The 18,068-nt window shown below is 40.7% G+C and overlaps 1 protein-coding gene across 9 annotated transcripts in view; it reads right to left on the bottom strand.

Annotated features, from left to right (window-relative positions):
• Positions 1 to 1,172: 1,172 nt before the first annotated feature.
• The window catches only part of tbc1d4 (TBC1 domain family, member 4), a 29,268-nt gene continuing 12,372 nt past the window's right edge, over positions 1,173 to 18,068 (bottom strand). The window contains exons 11-24 of one of the 9 annotated variants that reach the window (XM_044215633.1): positions 17,942 to 18,001; positions 15,365 to 15,582; positions 14,731 to 14,883; positions 12,219 to 12,376; positions 11,289 to 11,501; positions 10,259 to 10,261; positions 9,589 to 9,750; positions 9,296 to 9,454; positions 8,835 to 8,935; positions 8,572 to 8,715; positions 7,171 to 7,330; positions 6,823 to 6,992; positions 4,693 to 4,869; positions 1,173 to 3,967 (exon numbers count right to left, since the gene is read on the bottom strand). In XM_044215633.1, coding sequence (XP_044071568.1) covers positions 3,737 to 3,967; positions 4,693 to 4,869; positions 6,823 to 6,992; positions 7,171 to 7,330; positions 8,572 to 8,715; positions 8,835 to 8,935; positions 9,296 to 9,454; positions 9,589 to 9,750; positions 10,259 to 10,261; positions 11,289 to 11,501; positions 12,219 to 12,376; positions 14,731 to 14,883; positions 15,365 to 15,582; positions 17,942 to 18,001 — 2,109 coding nt within the window. In that variant the 3' untranslated portion in view covers positions 1,173 to 3,736. Of the gene's footprint in view, positions 3,968 to 4,692; positions 4,870 to 6,822; positions 6,993 to 7,170; positions 7,331 to 7,741; positions 7,892 to 8,571; positions 8,716 to 8,834; positions 8,936 to 9,295; positions 9,455 to 9,588; positions 9,751 to 10,258; positions 10,262 to 11,288; positions 11,502 to 12,218; positions 12,377 to 14,730; positions 14,884 to 15,364; positions 15,583 to 15,971; positions 16,106 to 17,941; positions 18,002 to 18,068 lie in introns of those variants that run through there. The other 8 variants (XM_044215635.1, XM_044215634.1, XM_044215637.1 and 5 more) reach the window with 8 other exon arrangements.

Below are 18,068 nucleotides of genomic sequence, written 5' to 3'. Positions count from 1 at the left end.
AGACCCTCCTAGGAAAACAATGTCTTATGGCTTCTATCTTTCAAAGCCCCGCCTTGGCTGATGGAGCTCTTGCTGGGTTCTCACTGTGGTTCATATTCATAGACTACAGATTAAACAATGGCCTACAAAGACAACTACATCAGTGTTTCCCAACCTTTTTTGTGTGATGTACCCCTAAAGCCCTATCAGATCAAGGACCCCGTCATCAACACCACCTGACATGTTCCAAAAGTGTTTATTTAAAATGTAATATAATTTATAAATTATATTTATAATATAATTTATAAATTTAATATACTATAAATATAATTTATAGTATATTAAAGTGGATAGTGTTACAATAATCTTTTCATACAACTGAACTGTTAATGTTTAGATGGTTTAGTGAAAGTTGCATTCATACTACTACGTGGCATGACATTTCAACCAGCTTCTGCCACATAGTTACTTTTAGTTAGCTGTTTTACCCATTTATCCATTACTTTTAATGTTTTAATGAACAATTTCAACAGTTTATCCATTACAGTACCTTACTATTTGTACGATATATCCATTACTTTTAACTATCTATTTCAACTATTTATCCATTACTTTTAGCTAACGAGTTAGACTTGTTAACTCGCTCGCTAACTAATTTTCACACGCTCTCAATCATAGTACATAGTAGTCAAGTACCCCTGATTGGGAATCCCTGATTTACATCAAAGTGGTTTCATCAAACCAACTTAGTAGTGTGCGACACTGATATCTTCATTTCATTAAATGAAATGACACACCGCATTGTTCTGTATTTCTTTCATCATAAGTCAAGCATGTGAGGCATATTTCATTCACTACATTATGGCTAATTCAGAAATGTACACTCAGTTGAAAGTTTCAGATATTTTGTAAAAAGGTACAATTTCATAGAGGGTTTTTTTTCCCCCACTGGAGACGTGTAGTTCTCTTTGCCCAAGGCACTAACAAAAAGTACAACTCTGGAAAGGCCTTTAAATAGACTCACTATAACTGTCGAAGCATACCTTGGCCTTTTACGCAATAATACGTCTACACACAGAGACCATTTCAGCTTGAGGCTACGTCCTGCACTTGAAGTGCTACCTTGTAGAGCAGTAAAGGAACATGATTTCTTTATGAGAGCATACTGAGCAGGAAAGACATTTGGACATGAGTAGACAGAAAACAAGGCAAGGTTAAGTTTATTGAAGAATTCATGACAGTTTCTTTGCTTTTGTGTAGCCCTCATGTTGACAGAAAAACAATCCATCTATTATTAAGTGTCTTTTCTAAAAACACAGTGATACAAGAACTATTTAGTAGTCAGGACTCAGAGCACCTGATAAAATAAAGACCCTTCGCTGACCATGAGGATGTACTTAACATAAGATATTGACAAAATGGTCTCATATCTCCGATTAATAGAGAATAAAGGCCATCATTAACTTTTGGCACAAAGGAATAAGATGAGAGCGATGAATAAACAAGTCTGCCAATGTTTGTTTTTTTAGTGTCAAGTTTTTACTGCCAGTATTTGGTATCGTTTCAAGCTTCTGTGTTAGTACAAACCTAAAAAATGTTGAAAAGGTGTGGTGACAAAAAAGTTATCACATTTAACATACAGTACACCACAGCATTTTGGATGAATTCATTCATTTTTGAAAAACAACCACATCTTTGGTTCAATGGTCTTATATGACGCACAAATACGGTAGATAAGCAAAATACAGACAAAAAGAGGCAGGAAAGCTGTGTAGGACTGTATCCTACGTATCCTTCAACAGATTTCAAAATTAGTTGTTTGATATGTTTCACTTGCTGAACTGTTGACAGAATCCCTGCTGTTCAGAGGTAACTCTTTCTCTATTATGAGAAGTTTGGTGCAAACCTTTACAACATCACCTCAATTACCACAAGAACATTTCACAATGACAGGGAACGTCAGGCCAGATCAACTTTATCAAACTTATGTGAATTATTGTAGCTCCTCTAACTTCGCAAAAGTAGGCAAGTGCTCTGGGTATATGGAAATACACAGGACTGCTAAACATATTGCATTGAATGCCAAAGGGTTTGTCTGCTTGGACTAAAGTTTGAGAGTAAAACCTTTACACTGAAACAGACACAAATGTGTCCCCACAACTTGTCACTAAGGACAGGAAGACTGACACACACTGTTAGTAAGTACTTTTTTCATGATAGACATCACCTTGCTTTTAATGTAAGGGTGTTTTATGAAAGCGGAGTCAAGCCCAGAACTGTTTTGCTTTCAATCAGAACTGGCAATGGTGAGTCAGACACGGAGGTGGTATAAAACAAACTGTGAAGGGATCCAGGGACACTCCTTCAACTCATTTGAGCTGTCTGCCCATACACTCAGCCAGTTCACTGTACAGCTTGTGTGTATGTGAGAGTGTGTGTGTACATACACTGTATATATTACCCAGTATCAGGAGACACTTGTCCCCACTCAAAAGGAAACTGCATTGTTTTGTTTTCCTTTGCAGTCTCTCTGCTCACCTAAACACTTGCGTTTCACTGCAAACATGTGTGACTAACAGCGGTGCAACTGCAGATATGTGTTGTCTTAAAATCTTGAGCCAAACAACTGCTTGTAGTCCCACCTTCAAGAACTACAGGAAGAGAGGATGTTGCTAGTTTTGTCAAACCTCAGGCTGACAAAAACAAAAATGTCATACAGACTTCTAGAACAGAAGCATGTGATGCATATTCAGATCACTCCCCCACCTTAGTCTGTTCTTTGATGCCTCCTGGGGAGTGTGAACTTTGCTTCAGTGTCTGAACGTGGTGCTAAAACAAGGCGACACCGCGGTCAGTCACACAGGAAACTGAGAAGGCAGACAACCTCACATCCTGCCTGAGCTTTGGAAGAAACACTTCCTCCTTAAAAGCAGTAAGTACTAAAGATCTCTCACGTGAAGGAAGTGGTGCTGTGCTGAGAGATGAGTAACGAGGTACTTTATGTCTGCTGAAATTTAAAGCCTAACATGGCAGACGTGCATCCAGATGTCTCTGTTCTGAAAAACAGAATGTTCACAATGATCTTTGGGGGGAAATTACATTCACAAAAATCTCAAGTGAATAAATGGAAATAACAAAGAAATGTGATTACTCTGAGGCAGAGTTTCCATCACATAAACAAGTTCAAAAACAATGGGGTATCAACTCCAGGATCATACACACTGGTAATGGCTATAAGTTGAACCTGAGGTCCAAAGGACTGTTTTCCAACAGGCACCTTCTGTTCACTGCTTTTGTGATGCTACTGAGATTGGCAGTAAATACATCAAGGCAGTGCTCAAAAAGATTTGCAGAGGCAGACACATTTCTCACTTGTGTCAATCTAGAAAATTCCCCTGTGATTACCAAAAAGATCTGAATAGGGAAGGATGTTGTACATCTTGATCTAACCTTCAAACTGGCAGTGAAACACATGAGACAGAACAGCAGCTTTGATGCACTGATGGAACAGTCTGTTTGCTAATATAACCATCCTCCCACCACTCTATTATATACTGACAAATATCATGTAGATATTTCCCATTCAGTCTGTACATCTCAAGTCCAGACATCACACATTTACAAATCGCTGCTACTCTTGTGCAGCAGTACAACAATAGCTGTGGGGCTCAGCAGCTTTCCACTAAAGCAGTCTCCATTTGTTCACTTCAGTCTCTGCCTGTGCATCTGCCCAGAGCAGCCAGCCCCCTGGTTGCCATCAGGGCTTCTTGGCTGCAGTTTTGGCTTTCCCGTTGGGTCCTGTTTTGATCTGGGTCATCTCCACATCTGTCAGGGCGTCAGGGGGAAGGCATGAGCGCATGCGTTCAATGGTCTTCTGGTAAGCTGCCCTCTCCTGCTCCAGAGAGCGAATCATGTGCTTCATTTTGCTCTCCCGAGAAAGGAAGCTCTCTACGCTTGTCTCCAGCGTCTGAATCTTCTGCCGCGCGGCCTGGAGGACACAGTCATTGTACCTCAGTAAATACAGGGTACGATGCAAAGACAGACATTTGGACAGAGGGGAAACAAAAAGCACAGAAGCTACAAATTCTGAGAACTCAACTAGAAATCAGCACTAGTATGACTTTGTACCAGGACCATAGCACAAAATCTCGACAAAAGTGCGATCAAATATGATTGTAGTTCATACAGAATCCACATTTAACAAGTGTAAACCACTTGTTAAAGATTGTAGTAACAGTTATCCAGCACCATAGGTCTAAGAGTCCACTAATTTTGCTTTGTTATATGAAGTGAGAGCAGCTTAATACCTCTTTGACCCTCATTAGTATGAGGAACATAAGGTGTGACTTTAGCAGTCCTGCTGCACAGATTCCAAAACTACTGATCAAAATGTTAAGAGTACTTGGAAAACATATACCGTTCAACCCCTTTGTCTTGCTATCATTTCCATTGTGTTTTTAACTTGTGTTTTAGTGCCATCTATGGGTAGTCTGAGACACTATCAGTGGCAACTTCTGTGGATGTCTAAAGAAATATGACAGAGCCATTCACCAGTCAAATTCCCTCAATGATCAAGCATTAAAATAATGAATATCATTACAAATTATATACCAAGCATTTACTGTTGTTTCCCAAAATCATTCCCACTGATATGGATGAAAGGTAATAATAATCCAATAATCCAAATCTAAGTGCAATGCTTCTCTTCCTTACCTGAAGTTTTTCCAGCAGGTCCATGTTCTGTTTCTTCAGCTGCACATTTGTCTTTTCTAGTTTGTCGAGCCGGTCAGAGTCATCAGGCAGCGGCCCGGCATCTAACATCTCATCCTGCAGGACATGGTACTCCACCTCGTATGCATGCAGCTGCTTGGAGATGTCCATCTCCATAACCTGGTAAGCAACAGGTTACACAGTAAGACAGAGGCTATCAACTGACAAGTCATTATAGTTACAAAACCTAACAGTAAGGTCCAGCAAAATTAGTCTGTATAGAGAATTTAAAGGATGAGTTTATATTTTTATTAGTGTCAACAAATCCCATGAAAAGACTAAAACCAACAGTGAATTAATCTTACTAACAACTATTGTCTGTGTATGAAATGCCTGATAGCTTATTTTTCTGTGCCGTAGAGCTCCATTGTTGTCCAAAAACTATTAGAAACACATCACTGAGCCACAACGTTGCACTGGATGACATCTTCCTTCATTACAATGAACATGGGCACTGTAGTTAATTTTGAGTCAGTCCCACATACACTGCCCTGATGCTGAAAATACTCACTAGAGCACAAAATTTGCAGCTTAAAATGCTCTTGCTCCTGTTTGAGTAACATTTGGTAAAAACTACAGTGCCCAGCTATTGTAGGAAATTATTTAGCCTTAAAAAAAAATAAAAGTATATATTCATGACCAACTTTGAAAGACTCTCGTGCTCCTCGAAGTGACTGTACTAGTAACTAACACTAACACATTGTTGGTTTTGATATTTTCATGGGATTTGTTGACAAAACAAAAATCTACAATTAACATTAATGTTGATTTGCCGGATAATATTTGCACAATTTACTCACAGTCAAATCCTGAAAAACAAAAGTCTACTTTTTTGAGAAAGCTGACTATTGTGATAAATCTAAATGGATTGAAAAGGGATTGACAATCAGTTTTTGTGACTGTGGCTAAACACATACAACAACAGTACTTTTGCCAGCAGGTACTGTAACAGCAAACGTGCAAGAGCTAGGAATTATCTTGTTTTTTTCAAGAGAAACCTATGTACAAGAACATATACCGTTTAAATATGGACAGACACAAGTGACAATAGTTTCACATTAAGAAAATCAATTACAAGTGGAATTGCAAACACGCAAAAATTATCAAGTGAAATGAGAGATTTTAGTTTCAAAGTTTTTTGCGGCTCATTCCATTTGTGAGGAGCATAGCATAAAACCAGTTCTTCCTAGCTCAGTTTGAACATTTGGTACAGGTAATGTTAAAATATCTTGTGACCTGAAACTGAGAGATCTGAAATGTATCAAAAGCAGTCTGAAATGCAATGACCAGATTAAGGGGAGGGCCTGTGGCATATAAAATAGCATAATCAGCATCAAAATGTACATTTCAATCTGGAGTGGCAGAGATAATATTGTTTATGTATATGGTGAATAAAAGAGGACAAAGAATAGGCCTTTGTGGGGCAGCTATACTAACCTTAAGAGCACTTTGGAACCATTAGAAACTACTGCCTGAGTTCATCATATCAGAGAGATAGTCATAAATTGACTGTTCATCTAGTCCTAACTAGGATAGTTTTTCTAGTAAAATATTATGCTCAACAGAATCAAATGCTTTAGATAGGTCTATAAGAAGCACAGCACAGTGCTGATCATTGTCCAGGGCATTAACAATATCATAAAGTACACAAAATGCAGCGGTTGTTGTGCTATGGCATGATCTAAATCCTGACTGCTGAGGCTGTAATATGTTTTTTTTCTCTAGAAACAAACATAGCTGAGAGTTCACTGGGCACTCCCGGGTTTTTGCTAAGCAGGATAATTTTGAAATTGGATGGTAGTTATTCAAGTCACATGGATCACCACCTTTATGTAACGGAATAACCTGTGTAGCTTTCCAGATTTTCGGGATTTCACCAGATATAAATAACAGATTAAAAATGTGAGCTAGAGGTGCAGCAAGTAAGTGAGCACTAAGGCACAGAAGGGAAGGATCTAAATTATGTTCAGCCTAAGATTTCTTTCTAAGTATTAAGTTTACATGCATCACTGTGCTTAATTATCTGGAAACCTGGGGCTGTATTTCATACTATTTCAACTTCCCATTCCGTACCTTCGCAATGGTTTGCTCCATCTGTGTCTGAGAGAGGGCAGGAAGTGTAGTTTTCAGATAATCTACAATGCTCTCAAAGCTGTCACACTCCACTATCTCCCCCTCATGGCTGCTCAGCAGACAGAGGGCCACTTTAAAGATCACCTCGGTCCCTTGGACAAATACAAAATCTGAAAAAAACAAAACAAAACACAGGCACAGCAATAAAACATCAGTGCTTTAAACACTTTTCCTTTAAGCTGTAATTCTTACAAGGTTATTTAAATATCATCCACTTTTGAAAATAGCATTGTGCTGATAAGCATTTGTGTGTGAGCAAACACAGGGGCCATTATTCTAAAAATATACCAAAGATGCGGGACACAAAGCTGAGGGGGAACTGTGAGGCAAAGAGAGTGAGGAACCAAGGTGCTGCATAGAGGCTCGGGCAGATCTCGTGCTCCTCGAAGTGATTGTACAACTCGCGGTGGTAGTCGTGTAACAGTCTGGAGAGCTGGTACATCTGAATCTGGAATGACACAGAGTGTGCACAGGCATAAACAGACACATTCAAACAGATAATACACACATGTCAAAACATGCTTTGCTTGAACAAACTGGTATATCTGGATCTGCAGGAGGCAGAGTATCACAGGGCAATCTAAGAATTACTAGCTGGCAAATGAACCTTTAACCAAGCAGGCAGCTCCTTAAATATTATCAGTGATGTTTTACAGACTTCCTCAGACACACATCAAGGTCAAGAATTTCATAAACAGTACTAACTTGATAACAATGTATTACAGTGATCCTGACAAGTGATACAGTGAAATGCACAGCAGACAGAAAGGAGAAGCAGAAGTTAGCTCAAGCTAAAATTAGACCGTTATCAATATTACAATTTCCTGACTGTTACAAAGAAGACAAGTTATATCTTTACCTCCTCGTACTGAACCACTGCAGAGAAAACAAATTCCTCTTTGCTTTGCAACCTTTGGATTAGTCTTAACAGAACATAACTGCAGTGTACAGAAAACCAAGAGGCCACTGCTTGGCTAAATGGTTACCTGCTGTAGATTAAACATTACCACGCCTGCTGATGCATTCACCCATGAGGTCAGCTGATTTTTAACAGAGCAGGCAGGTGTGGTTTGAATAAGAGGTGGAGACACTTGACTACTGTTTGCCATTGCTAACTAATAACCCACACAAGCCCAGGGTTGCTTGTTAGTCACATACTGTTTTTAATAGGATGGAAACATACTGTACATATACTATAATATTTCAATTTAATAAGTCTTTGTGATTATAGCTCTTTTATTATTCACAACAAAAATGCTCAAATTATACTGAGAAAAATTCTGGTGAAAATGTATCTATGTGTTACTGTTTAATTGCAGTGCCCCATGGTCAGATCTGTTGGGGGAGGTGTAGGGGGGTATTGGCATACATTGCTGTCTACCACAGTGTCTTTCTTTGATACTACCAGTGGGGGGCACCAGAGTTGAAATTCTATTTATAGTTGCTTTAATGTTCAGAGGATTTGTTGAAGACCACTTTATTAAGTAGTCTGATAAAAGCTGTAATTTGGCTCTAACTTGGGCTCTACCTGGGTGCAACAAGTAATCATGTCTGATGTTAAACCCGAAATTATCTTGCAGGAATGAAATATAAAGGATTCTGTAGCTAAAATGTTACCACATAATAATGACATCCCTTATGTTTTTAATAACATGTTCTAGTGGTCCATCCACCCATTCATGTACTGACCTGCAGAGAGACCATGTCAGGTCTGTACTGCTGCCTGATGCCGAGGTCATACATAAGGAACTTCAGCATGTCAAAGGCCTGTTCTTCGCTCATGTGCAGCAGCAACACTCCAGCCACAAAGCTGATACCCTGGCAGTAGCCAACCTGTGTGACACAAAAAAAAAAAGAGCACACAATATGTACTAACATTTTCAGGACGTTGACCACACTATAGCCTTACAGTGATGCACTGTGGGGAAGGGAAACAGGATTACAGTACGTACCTCTGTATCCAGCAGAGAATAGGCTTTCAGGAGATTGTAGAGGGAAAGCTGCCCTGCGCCCAGCTGGGCTGAGAAGTACTGGTGGGTGGGGAAGGTCCGGCCTGAGCACAGAGACAGAGACAGAGATAATATTTACATCTGAACATTTACTAAATTTTCATAGTTTCTGTGAGCTTTCAACATGACAAGAAGAAGCATTGGGGCGAAGTTATTTAGTTTGCCTGTGAATAAATAAAACTAAAGAATAAAACCGAACTACTACTCCTAAGACTAATAATAATAATGATAGCTTCTACCTATAGAGCAGCTGATGCTGCAGCTGTCCTAAAATGTCTAAAACTTCCTCAGCATGCATTATCCTGAATAACTGTCCCATGCCTAAAATGTGAAACAGGCAAAGTTCATGACTTTTCTTTGTTCTCCATGACCGTGGGAACCCCTTTTTACAATTGCGTGCACACCTAGATCCACCAAAATAGCATGCTGCTGTGCGGTGAGCTGCTTGAGCAGGTCATGGTAGGGGGTGTCCGGGGCTTGCTGACGCTGGGGCAGTCTGTGACGCAGCCGGTGCTGATGGGAAAGGAGCAACCAGACCTCCCCACGCCTGCTCTTGGGAACACCTGCACACAAAGATGGCGGCTACATATGCTCATTCAAAACTTGTGTACCGCTTTGTGAAGAATAATAGATAAACAAATACATGAGCACGTCTTTGTTACACACAAAAACGTACAAACATGCACACATCTCTCACCTTGGCAGAGTACACGATACATCTCCTCCTTGTCTTGTGGGACCGTTGTTCTGCCTGGGGCTGTCAGTTTTCTCTCCCATAATGCCTGTGCTTCTTTGGAGCACTGCCCCACTTCCTGGTAATTCAGCTTCATCTTGCGGATGTGCAGCTCATCTCTGCTCGCTGCAACACAATTACCAGAATAAAAAGAGATCAAAGAACATAGTCAACATCATTTTGTCAATGAAGATTCTCTTGTTGCACCAGAAAATCAAGACCAAAAGGCCAACAAAAGAGGGCTGTCCTTGTACTGTAAAAAGCCCTTCTGTTCTTGCTTTTGTAAATCAGAATGTAGCTGATTAAAAGATGTGAGATTTGAGAGCAAGTGTGGATATAGTCCCTCACACCTTTTGTCACCTGTTACCATGGAAAGCCTACTACATAAACACAAGCCACAATACCCCGATTAACACCAAAGATCCATCTTTATTATAATGGAGGCATGTAGAACCTACATCAAGATAGTGGGGAGAGGTACAAAGGATAAAAGAAACAAAAACACCATAAAGTATGATTGTTCCTGAACATGCAAACAAAAGAATCTAAATTGAATGAATATGACAACCAACACCCGAAACCATGCAAAACATCTATGTGCCTTGATCCCATGGGCTCCTGTTATATCACTTACCTTCTATTGAAAACGGTTATTCACAGTTAGGTCCTCAGACCAGCATGTGTCAGAGCGACAAACAAAAGGGAAAGAGATGTGTTGTTATAATATAATATAAAGGCTACACATAGCAGGTCAATCCCAAGGCTAAAAAAATATCTCCTTTTCTCTTAGAGTAACATGTTAATTTTACACGCTGGTTTTCGTCCAATGTTTGAGAAAGGCATGCATAAAACTGACATATTATGTTCTTAGACTTATCATTTACAAGGTGGGGTTTACTTCATGCCACTTCACTGCCACCTTTTTTGATAATCAAGTAGCTAATAAACTGTCCCAAATGACCTCTACTTTCTCTTCTTCACTCTATTCCTCCTCTTGCCTGTTAACTTCCTGTTAAGAGACAAGTGGTTGTGAGGGGAGGAGAGGAAAAAAGGAGTGCTAAAAAAAGCTTTGGGATGGACCCTAAATAAGGTTGGGTGCATCAGTAGGCCATTAGAGGACGATATTTCAAATGCTATATCATTTTGTATGAGTATGTTTATGTATCTGCATGTGCTCATATGTGTGCGTGTATATGCAACACCAAAACATTTTGCTCTAAATAAAGTTGTGCTCTGGAATCTCAAACCAAGATGGCAACATTTGACTTCTCAAAATAAACAGAAATGACAGTGTAAGGAGTAGCAAACTCTGAGCTTTCTATCCTTGCCAAAACTCATAAAGCTTCAGTTAGGAATGACAAGACTTTAAGTGTTGGAGCATGTGGTGAGGACTGAGTGTGAAACTTTCATGAATATCTTAACAACCTTAACAATAAGACCCAGTGTGAGCAGATTTCAACAAGAACAGCCCCATGCCAAATTATAAATACCACCAGTGTCTGCAGAGGAACAAATACACTAAACATCAAAGAATACTGAATGATCTAGCGGCAACAAGACTACGGACATCATGTTCTTAATATTTGTCATTCATGTGACCAAAGGAAGGATTCATTCTAGGGCGATTATGATACTTTATGTCCACAGTAACAACTGCAACTCACCCTCCAGTCTCTGGTTCTCCTTTTCCATGCGCAGCAATAGGATCTGCTGGTGGATGGCAGTCTTCCAGAGGGCCCGGTAGTCAGCCCTCGTCCTCTTAGGCCTCTCCCCAGAGAGGGGGTCACCTGCCAGTGGCAGCAGACGCCCCAAAGGATCCAGACTTGAGTCAAAGGCACGAGGAGAGAGGGGCAACAACTCCCTGCCATCAGAATGGTCTAAAACACAACATCCAAAAACATCAATAGAAAGTATGTGTCGAAAATATATTTTTTAAATCATAATTTTTTATATGAGTAGTGACTCTTATGGCTGTACTATGTACTATGTGTACTACGGTTGTCTGCAGAGCTTTTAGCCTGTTCAGCTTATTGTTTTGATAGTACGGCATAGTCCCAGCTGCAGCAGGCAGTTGTTTTCAGCAAAAAAGCTCAGATAAACCTATTGTAACGCTACAGTAACTGGCAAGCACCAAACAGCAGACAGACCAAGTAAGCAACTAGATGGTGAAGAAAGTGGAGCATTTAGCAGGTAAAGAGCCAGATATTTCAGGGGTGGTTAATACTCTGTGAATAATCTGCTAGCTTCATTTTTAGCTCCCTTGAGTAGGCTAAGACTAAGACTATGCCAAAGGCAAGAAAAAACTGGCCATGAGAACAGGTAGGAGGGTCACTTTCACAAGCTCCTTTATCAGTGTGTATCTGACAAGGATGAAGTGGGAAAATTCCTCTTTCCTTTCAACCCTCACTGCATTTCCCATATACGCATGCAATTTCAAAGTCAAATAAGTTTCAGTATAGTGATTCTCCACGAGAATCAAAAGCTCCCCACTGCCTTGTACTCATTTTCTATGCACTTGTGGATTATTCAGAGCATATTCACTGTGCATCATGTTGTGCCTTGCCTGAACTGCTTGAGGGATTGTGTTACCAGACCTGGGTCCTGCATGGATGCAGACGGCTTGTTCATGGGCGAAGCGACCCTCAAGAAGATCTTCTGTCTCCAGGAGACCCTGCGTGGGGTCGGAGGGAGACCTCCACTCACTGAGTCACTGCTGCAGCCAGACAGAGTCCTCTTCCTGCCTTCCCCATTGCTATGAAAGAAGACAGCAGCGTCACAGAAACCCGATAAATGAGTCAGTATCATCTTACACCAACACTCTTTCAGCAGCTTTTACAAATGCAGGCACACACACATCCTTCAGTACGTGAACACACACACACACACACACACACACACACACACACACACACACACACACACACACACACACACACACACCTCACCTCTACACTCAGAAACGACACAGGAAACCTTATACAAGCTTCTCATCAACAAACTCTCTGAGCTAATGAGAAATGGTCAAGATGAATGTTAAACATACTAATGAAAAACATGTACAAGGCATTGACTGATTCCCAATGTCCATGTCAATAAAGCAGAAGGTGGTGTTGTAGGTCACAATTAGTATGTAAAATGACAACAAACATCAGCCACACAAACAGCCACAGCTGAGGAGCATGCGTGCTTGTTTGTTTTCTGGAAAAGAAGTTGCTTTTGTTAGTGGAGAAAAAAACTTGGTTACTGAGCTGCTGGAGGTACTGAAAGATTTTCACTGCCTCGTGTTACTTATTTTTCACATTTACGGTATGTACAAATAAAGGTGGGTGAAATGGAGAGGAGAGCGCAGCCCGGTTTCTCCAAGTAGGAAAGTTGTCTCCATATTTCACTTTTATTTCATGCATAATGATGCACCATGCAATTACCGACTCTGTAGCACAACATAATTAGTACAATAGCAGCAGAATCAAAGAAAATGTCTATATTCTTTTGCAGGCTGGGTTGTTTTACTTAAGTGATTAGTAAGGCTGCATTCAACTAGATATGATTATGTATACATGACAGACATTAATATCGTATTACCTTATTACTTTATACTGTATTATTATCATCAACCAGTAAACCCACTTTGTACTTCACACTTATTTTATTTTATTTTATACTTATACCCACTTGGTACTTAATTTATTTTCTGACCTGTATTATAGTGCTTTATATTTTTTGCTTAGTACTTCTATTCCTGTGTGCACTGACGTGATAGTGAGCTACTGTAACAAAAGAGTTTCCCCTCGGGGATCAATAAAGTATTTCTGATTCTGATTCTGTAATGTAACTGTCTGAAATATTACAGTCACTAAAACATTTTTACATTTTTTGTTCTCTTGAAGTTCTCGGCCTCGCTATTTATTGGATTTTCATGACAACCGTTGTTGCTCATTGAGGATCACTTGATTGCTACAGTAATTAACAAGCTTGGTCAGCGCACAAGCATCCGTCTGATCACGTAGACAGTGAAAAACAGGAAGTGACCTTTATTGAGACAAATATCACTGAGACCAAGATTTTACTCTCGGAGCTGTTCCGCAGATTTAACATTGCCTCTTTAACAGATTAAAATTCTTCACTTGACATATGACCTCTTAATGTGTTTTCCTGCCAGTAAAGTCATAAAGAAAGTCAGAGAAAAGACAGCACAAGGGTAAAGTTATCTCACAACAACAGATAAAGCAAACCTGGCTGTGAACAAGTTGGCATATTAAGATTTAAATACCCAGCAGGTCGAGGCTTTTCAACAAGTTCAGCTCTTATTCATCATCAGGGGTAATGTGTGCTGAAAAAGCTTTTCTTGCTCCTTTGGCTGCATTATCAATCCAAGTGCTCAGAGGATTGGACTGCTGTCAGAGGAGAAAAACATCCTGTGGAGATGCCATTTTACAATGGTCTGCTCCACTGCATTTCATTCATAATGGAAATGTTACTTTCTGCCATTCAGACACCTAGTAGACCCTGTCAGGGTAGCACTGCCAGAGAGGATCTAGAGACTCTCAGGCACATCGTGGTCTTCTTTCCTTGAACATACTATATTAGCAGATTGATTAGTGCAGCTGAACATTAACAGCAACCTTTCAAAATAAACACATCGCTGAACGGAATCAGCATGATGCTTAGTGTTCCTAAGGCATCGTGAATAGGACTGGTCAGGAAAGGTAATGGCAGTGTGAAGTGCAGTTAATAAAGGCTATAAATCCAGGTTAAAAACAGTTTTGCCGAAATTTACATGCAAATACAACAAGAGAGGGGTGTATCAGCATCCCCTTCTACTTCTGAGCGAAACAGGAAGAGGGCGGGTCCAGCTGCAGAGATGATTTTTTTGGGGGGATAGCTGGAAAATATTTTTACCAATAAAAAGTTGCTATGGATAGACAGGAAAAACGTACAAAGATACAGGGACATAAAAAGCTGGGTGTTAAAAGGTTTGGACAGCCAACATGTATGCGGCTACTGCCATTCCAGCAAAGAACAGTTTGTCCCTCCCACCCATCTCATCCCCTCTGTCCATGGTCGATGCGTTTGGGTCTAAGCCGGGGTCTGAGCACCCCCTCTCACCTCTTGAGGCTCCCACTGTCTGCCAGGGAGCTCAGGGAGCCCAGTGAGCCCTGGTAAATGTTTTTCAGGAAAGTGGGAGTGGAGAAGGAGGAGGGGAGGCTGAAGGAGGACTCGCTCTCCGAAACGCTGCGCGTTCTGGAGACAGCCAGGGGACTGGGCGAGCCACACATGAAATGCCCACAAATAAAAACACATTACACAAAAGAAAGAGCTTCTGGTCAGAGCACAGAAAAACACTGAGGAACTCATGAGGGATCAAAACAGTGACAGGAAACTTGTGATACTATTGTTCAAGGATAGTGAAGCAGGAGGTGGAGAGATTTAGAACTGATCAAAGTGCTACAAATAGATTACATTGTCTGTGTGTCTATCAAAGGTTAACAAAATATTTAGTTAGTGTTAAACTGATTAAAAGAAAAGCAAACAGGTTCTGATTTTCTAAGAAAAGTTAGAATTAGTCATATCTTCAATCAAAACACAAAAGCTCACTGCTATAGAAACATTTTAGTACAAATCACTCAAAACATCCACTCCTCCAGCATTACTAAAGGAGATGGATATTCTGCATTGATCATTCTTTCTCCCACAGGTTCAAACTAGGAAGGCAGTGACTGATAAGTGAAGTGTCAGTTACCTGCTCTGCAGTAGTTCTGGGTTAACAGACTGTTGTCTGCGCAGTGGAGCCTGTTTGCTCTGGTTGGCCGGCTGACCCTCGAAGGAGATGCGTTTCTTCACAGGTGGATGGCTGAAGGTGTGGGCACGCCGACGGAAGTGCAGGCCGGCTTCCGGGTCGTCGTCAGGAAAAGCAGGAGGGGAACCTGGAGGGGAATGACCAGGAGATTCCTCATCCTGCTGAGGAGGACAGAATGTGAAAGGGAGAAAGATGTCAGTGCATATGTAAAACTCTTTTACAGTAATGTACATTTATGATATTTTATATCTAGATTTTTTAAGCATGGTTGGATTGTCTGATGTATCTGACTGTAATACTGAGTGACAGGGTGAAATAATGAGAGAATGGTGAATTTAAAAGACATAATCCCAAAAAAATCCTCTAACATATTCTGCATAGCTATGCAGGTCAATAACCTGGGTATAAGAAGGCAAAATTCAAGGGCAATAATCATGCTAAATGTCTTTGGAAGTCAAACCACACACAGCTAGTAATTCTATTCCAGAGGCACAGCCCAAAACCAAATAAAACAACACCTTTATTACTCAAATTACAGGTCCGCACTCACCTTGCCAATGTAACCCCACAGCAAGACTCATTTCAGGTCCAACTTTCCGCTCAACAATCTTGGACTCAGCATTGCCTCATGCCTGGCGGTACAACACCCACATCTATTGTATTCTAATGGACAATGTCCTGTGACTCACAGCATCACACACTATTGGTGGGAAGGACCTCAGTGGATCAACTCCACATGAAAACCCTCCAATCTCCTCCCATCATGCTTTTAGAGACCTCCCTCTCTAAGATCTGACATGACAAGAGAAATTCAGCAATATTTGTGCTGCTTCTTTCAATATACTAGGAAAAAAACCTGCAAGGTCTAATGGAGCTACTGTCACTATCTTGAAAGTCCTTGCACTGCTAATCACGCTGCAGATTGCAAAAGGTCTGTTCGTCTGTTGCACACATGTAAATCATGCTAGATATCACTGTCAGCTCAATGGCTTAATTGTGATTTGTAGATTTCAGGAAACACTGTTAAGATAAACTGTCTCAGTGGATCAAACACTTGTGCAGCGCTGTGTCCTATGACAGGGCTAAGAAGAGGAAGCCAAGGACAGGCAAGGCTCACCAGACGCACAACTGGACATCCTGACTTGAATTTCCTGCTTGACAGGACATTGGAATCCTGACACAATCCCCAGATGACTACTTATTCGCTTAATGACCGGGTAAACAACATTCTTCTGACCGTATATAACAAAGAAGGGCACAGGTGAGCCTTGAAGGTGAAGACACCAGATTCTCCCTGTACATACAGAATATACACACACGAACTGATGTCACTTAATTTTGCATAGAACAACAACAGAAGGACATCTTAGTGATACACAAGTTGTTTATGAAAATACCATTACTCGCTCCTTATAAGTATGGTCGTCTGCGTCATTGTGACTATGACTGTTTGGTTTGATGATTTTTTAAATCTGCAACAGCCAGTATTGGTGGATTTGGTGACAGTAAGAGATACAGCAGCTTAATAAAACCTCCCATCACTTGAAGCTGCCATTTGAAGGCTGATGTGAATTATTTCCCTCACTTGGCGGTTCATATTTCCAGTAAATTTGACATAACATAATTAATGCAACAGGCAAACTAAATCATATGACAGCTACGCGGAGGGTCTATTTCATATCTCTGTGTGTTAAATACTATGAGCAACACATCTGGGGAACTCCACCGATTTTACACATCAAAGTCTGTTTACAGGTCTTTGGGAGTACTACTGCATATGTGAAAAAAGTTGTATAAAGCCTTTTGTGGCTCCAAAAGGAACAGCGTGAAATCTGATAAATTTCCTCAGGTGATGTCACTTGAGTCAGCATGGGTTGGGGCTGAAGACTACAAGTTTGAAAATGTCTGAGGGTGTGGAGAAAGAAGTGAGTTTACCAGACCTCTGTAGTTCGCTCCTCATCTCTTCTTGAGGCTAGCGGCTCGAGGCTACATTAGCCGCTACTAGCATAACACACCTGAATCTCTGACTGAACTGTTGGCGGTCGAGTTGCATTGTGGGTAATGTAGGTGCCAGGTTACAGGAGTTCAATGCTAAATCAGTGGAGTACTTTTAACGGCATCATGACTAATGGGGAGTCAGAGGGACTACATCACACACTCACTTCACATTCTGCACAGCAGTGACACAGTGGAGCCAACAACCCCAAATGGTTCACTGATAGCTCTGTAAATACACTCCCTGCTGTACTGTTCCGTCTTTTGGCCATTGCAGCTTCAGCATGAAACTATGGCGGAATAATGCAGTGCAGAATCATGTCTCCATGTGAGAAGAGAACTGTTAGCAGCCTCTAACTACTGACAGTGGTGAAAGTGAAAGCATGTTTATTACACTTGTCCTTTTCTAAGGACAGAGCTGGAATACAACATTCTTTTAAAAGTCACTGGGTAAAAAGTGAGAATTCCCAGAGTCCCTCGAGTGAAGTTCTGGGAATTCTCATGTTCCCCCTCAAGGACACTTACCCTTTCAAAACTGCTAATGCTTCCCATGCTTCCCAAACGGCCTCGCATCCGGCTGGCACCCTGGTGACAGAGGTGATTATACAATATGAAATGTGTTCTTTAAAAACAAATAGGTAAATTATAACAT

This window comes from Siniperca chuatsi, linkage group LG12 (genome assembly GCF_020085105.1).
Source record: "Siniperca chuatsi isolate FFG_IHB_CAS linkage group LG12, ASM2008510v1, whole genome shotgun sequence".
Classification (NCBI taxonomy): domain Eukaryota; kingdom Metazoa; phylum Chordata; class Actinopteri; order Centrarchiformes; family Sinipercidae; genus Siniperca; species Siniperca chuatsi.
This window is presented reverse-complemented; position numbering and strand designations above follow the sequence as displayed.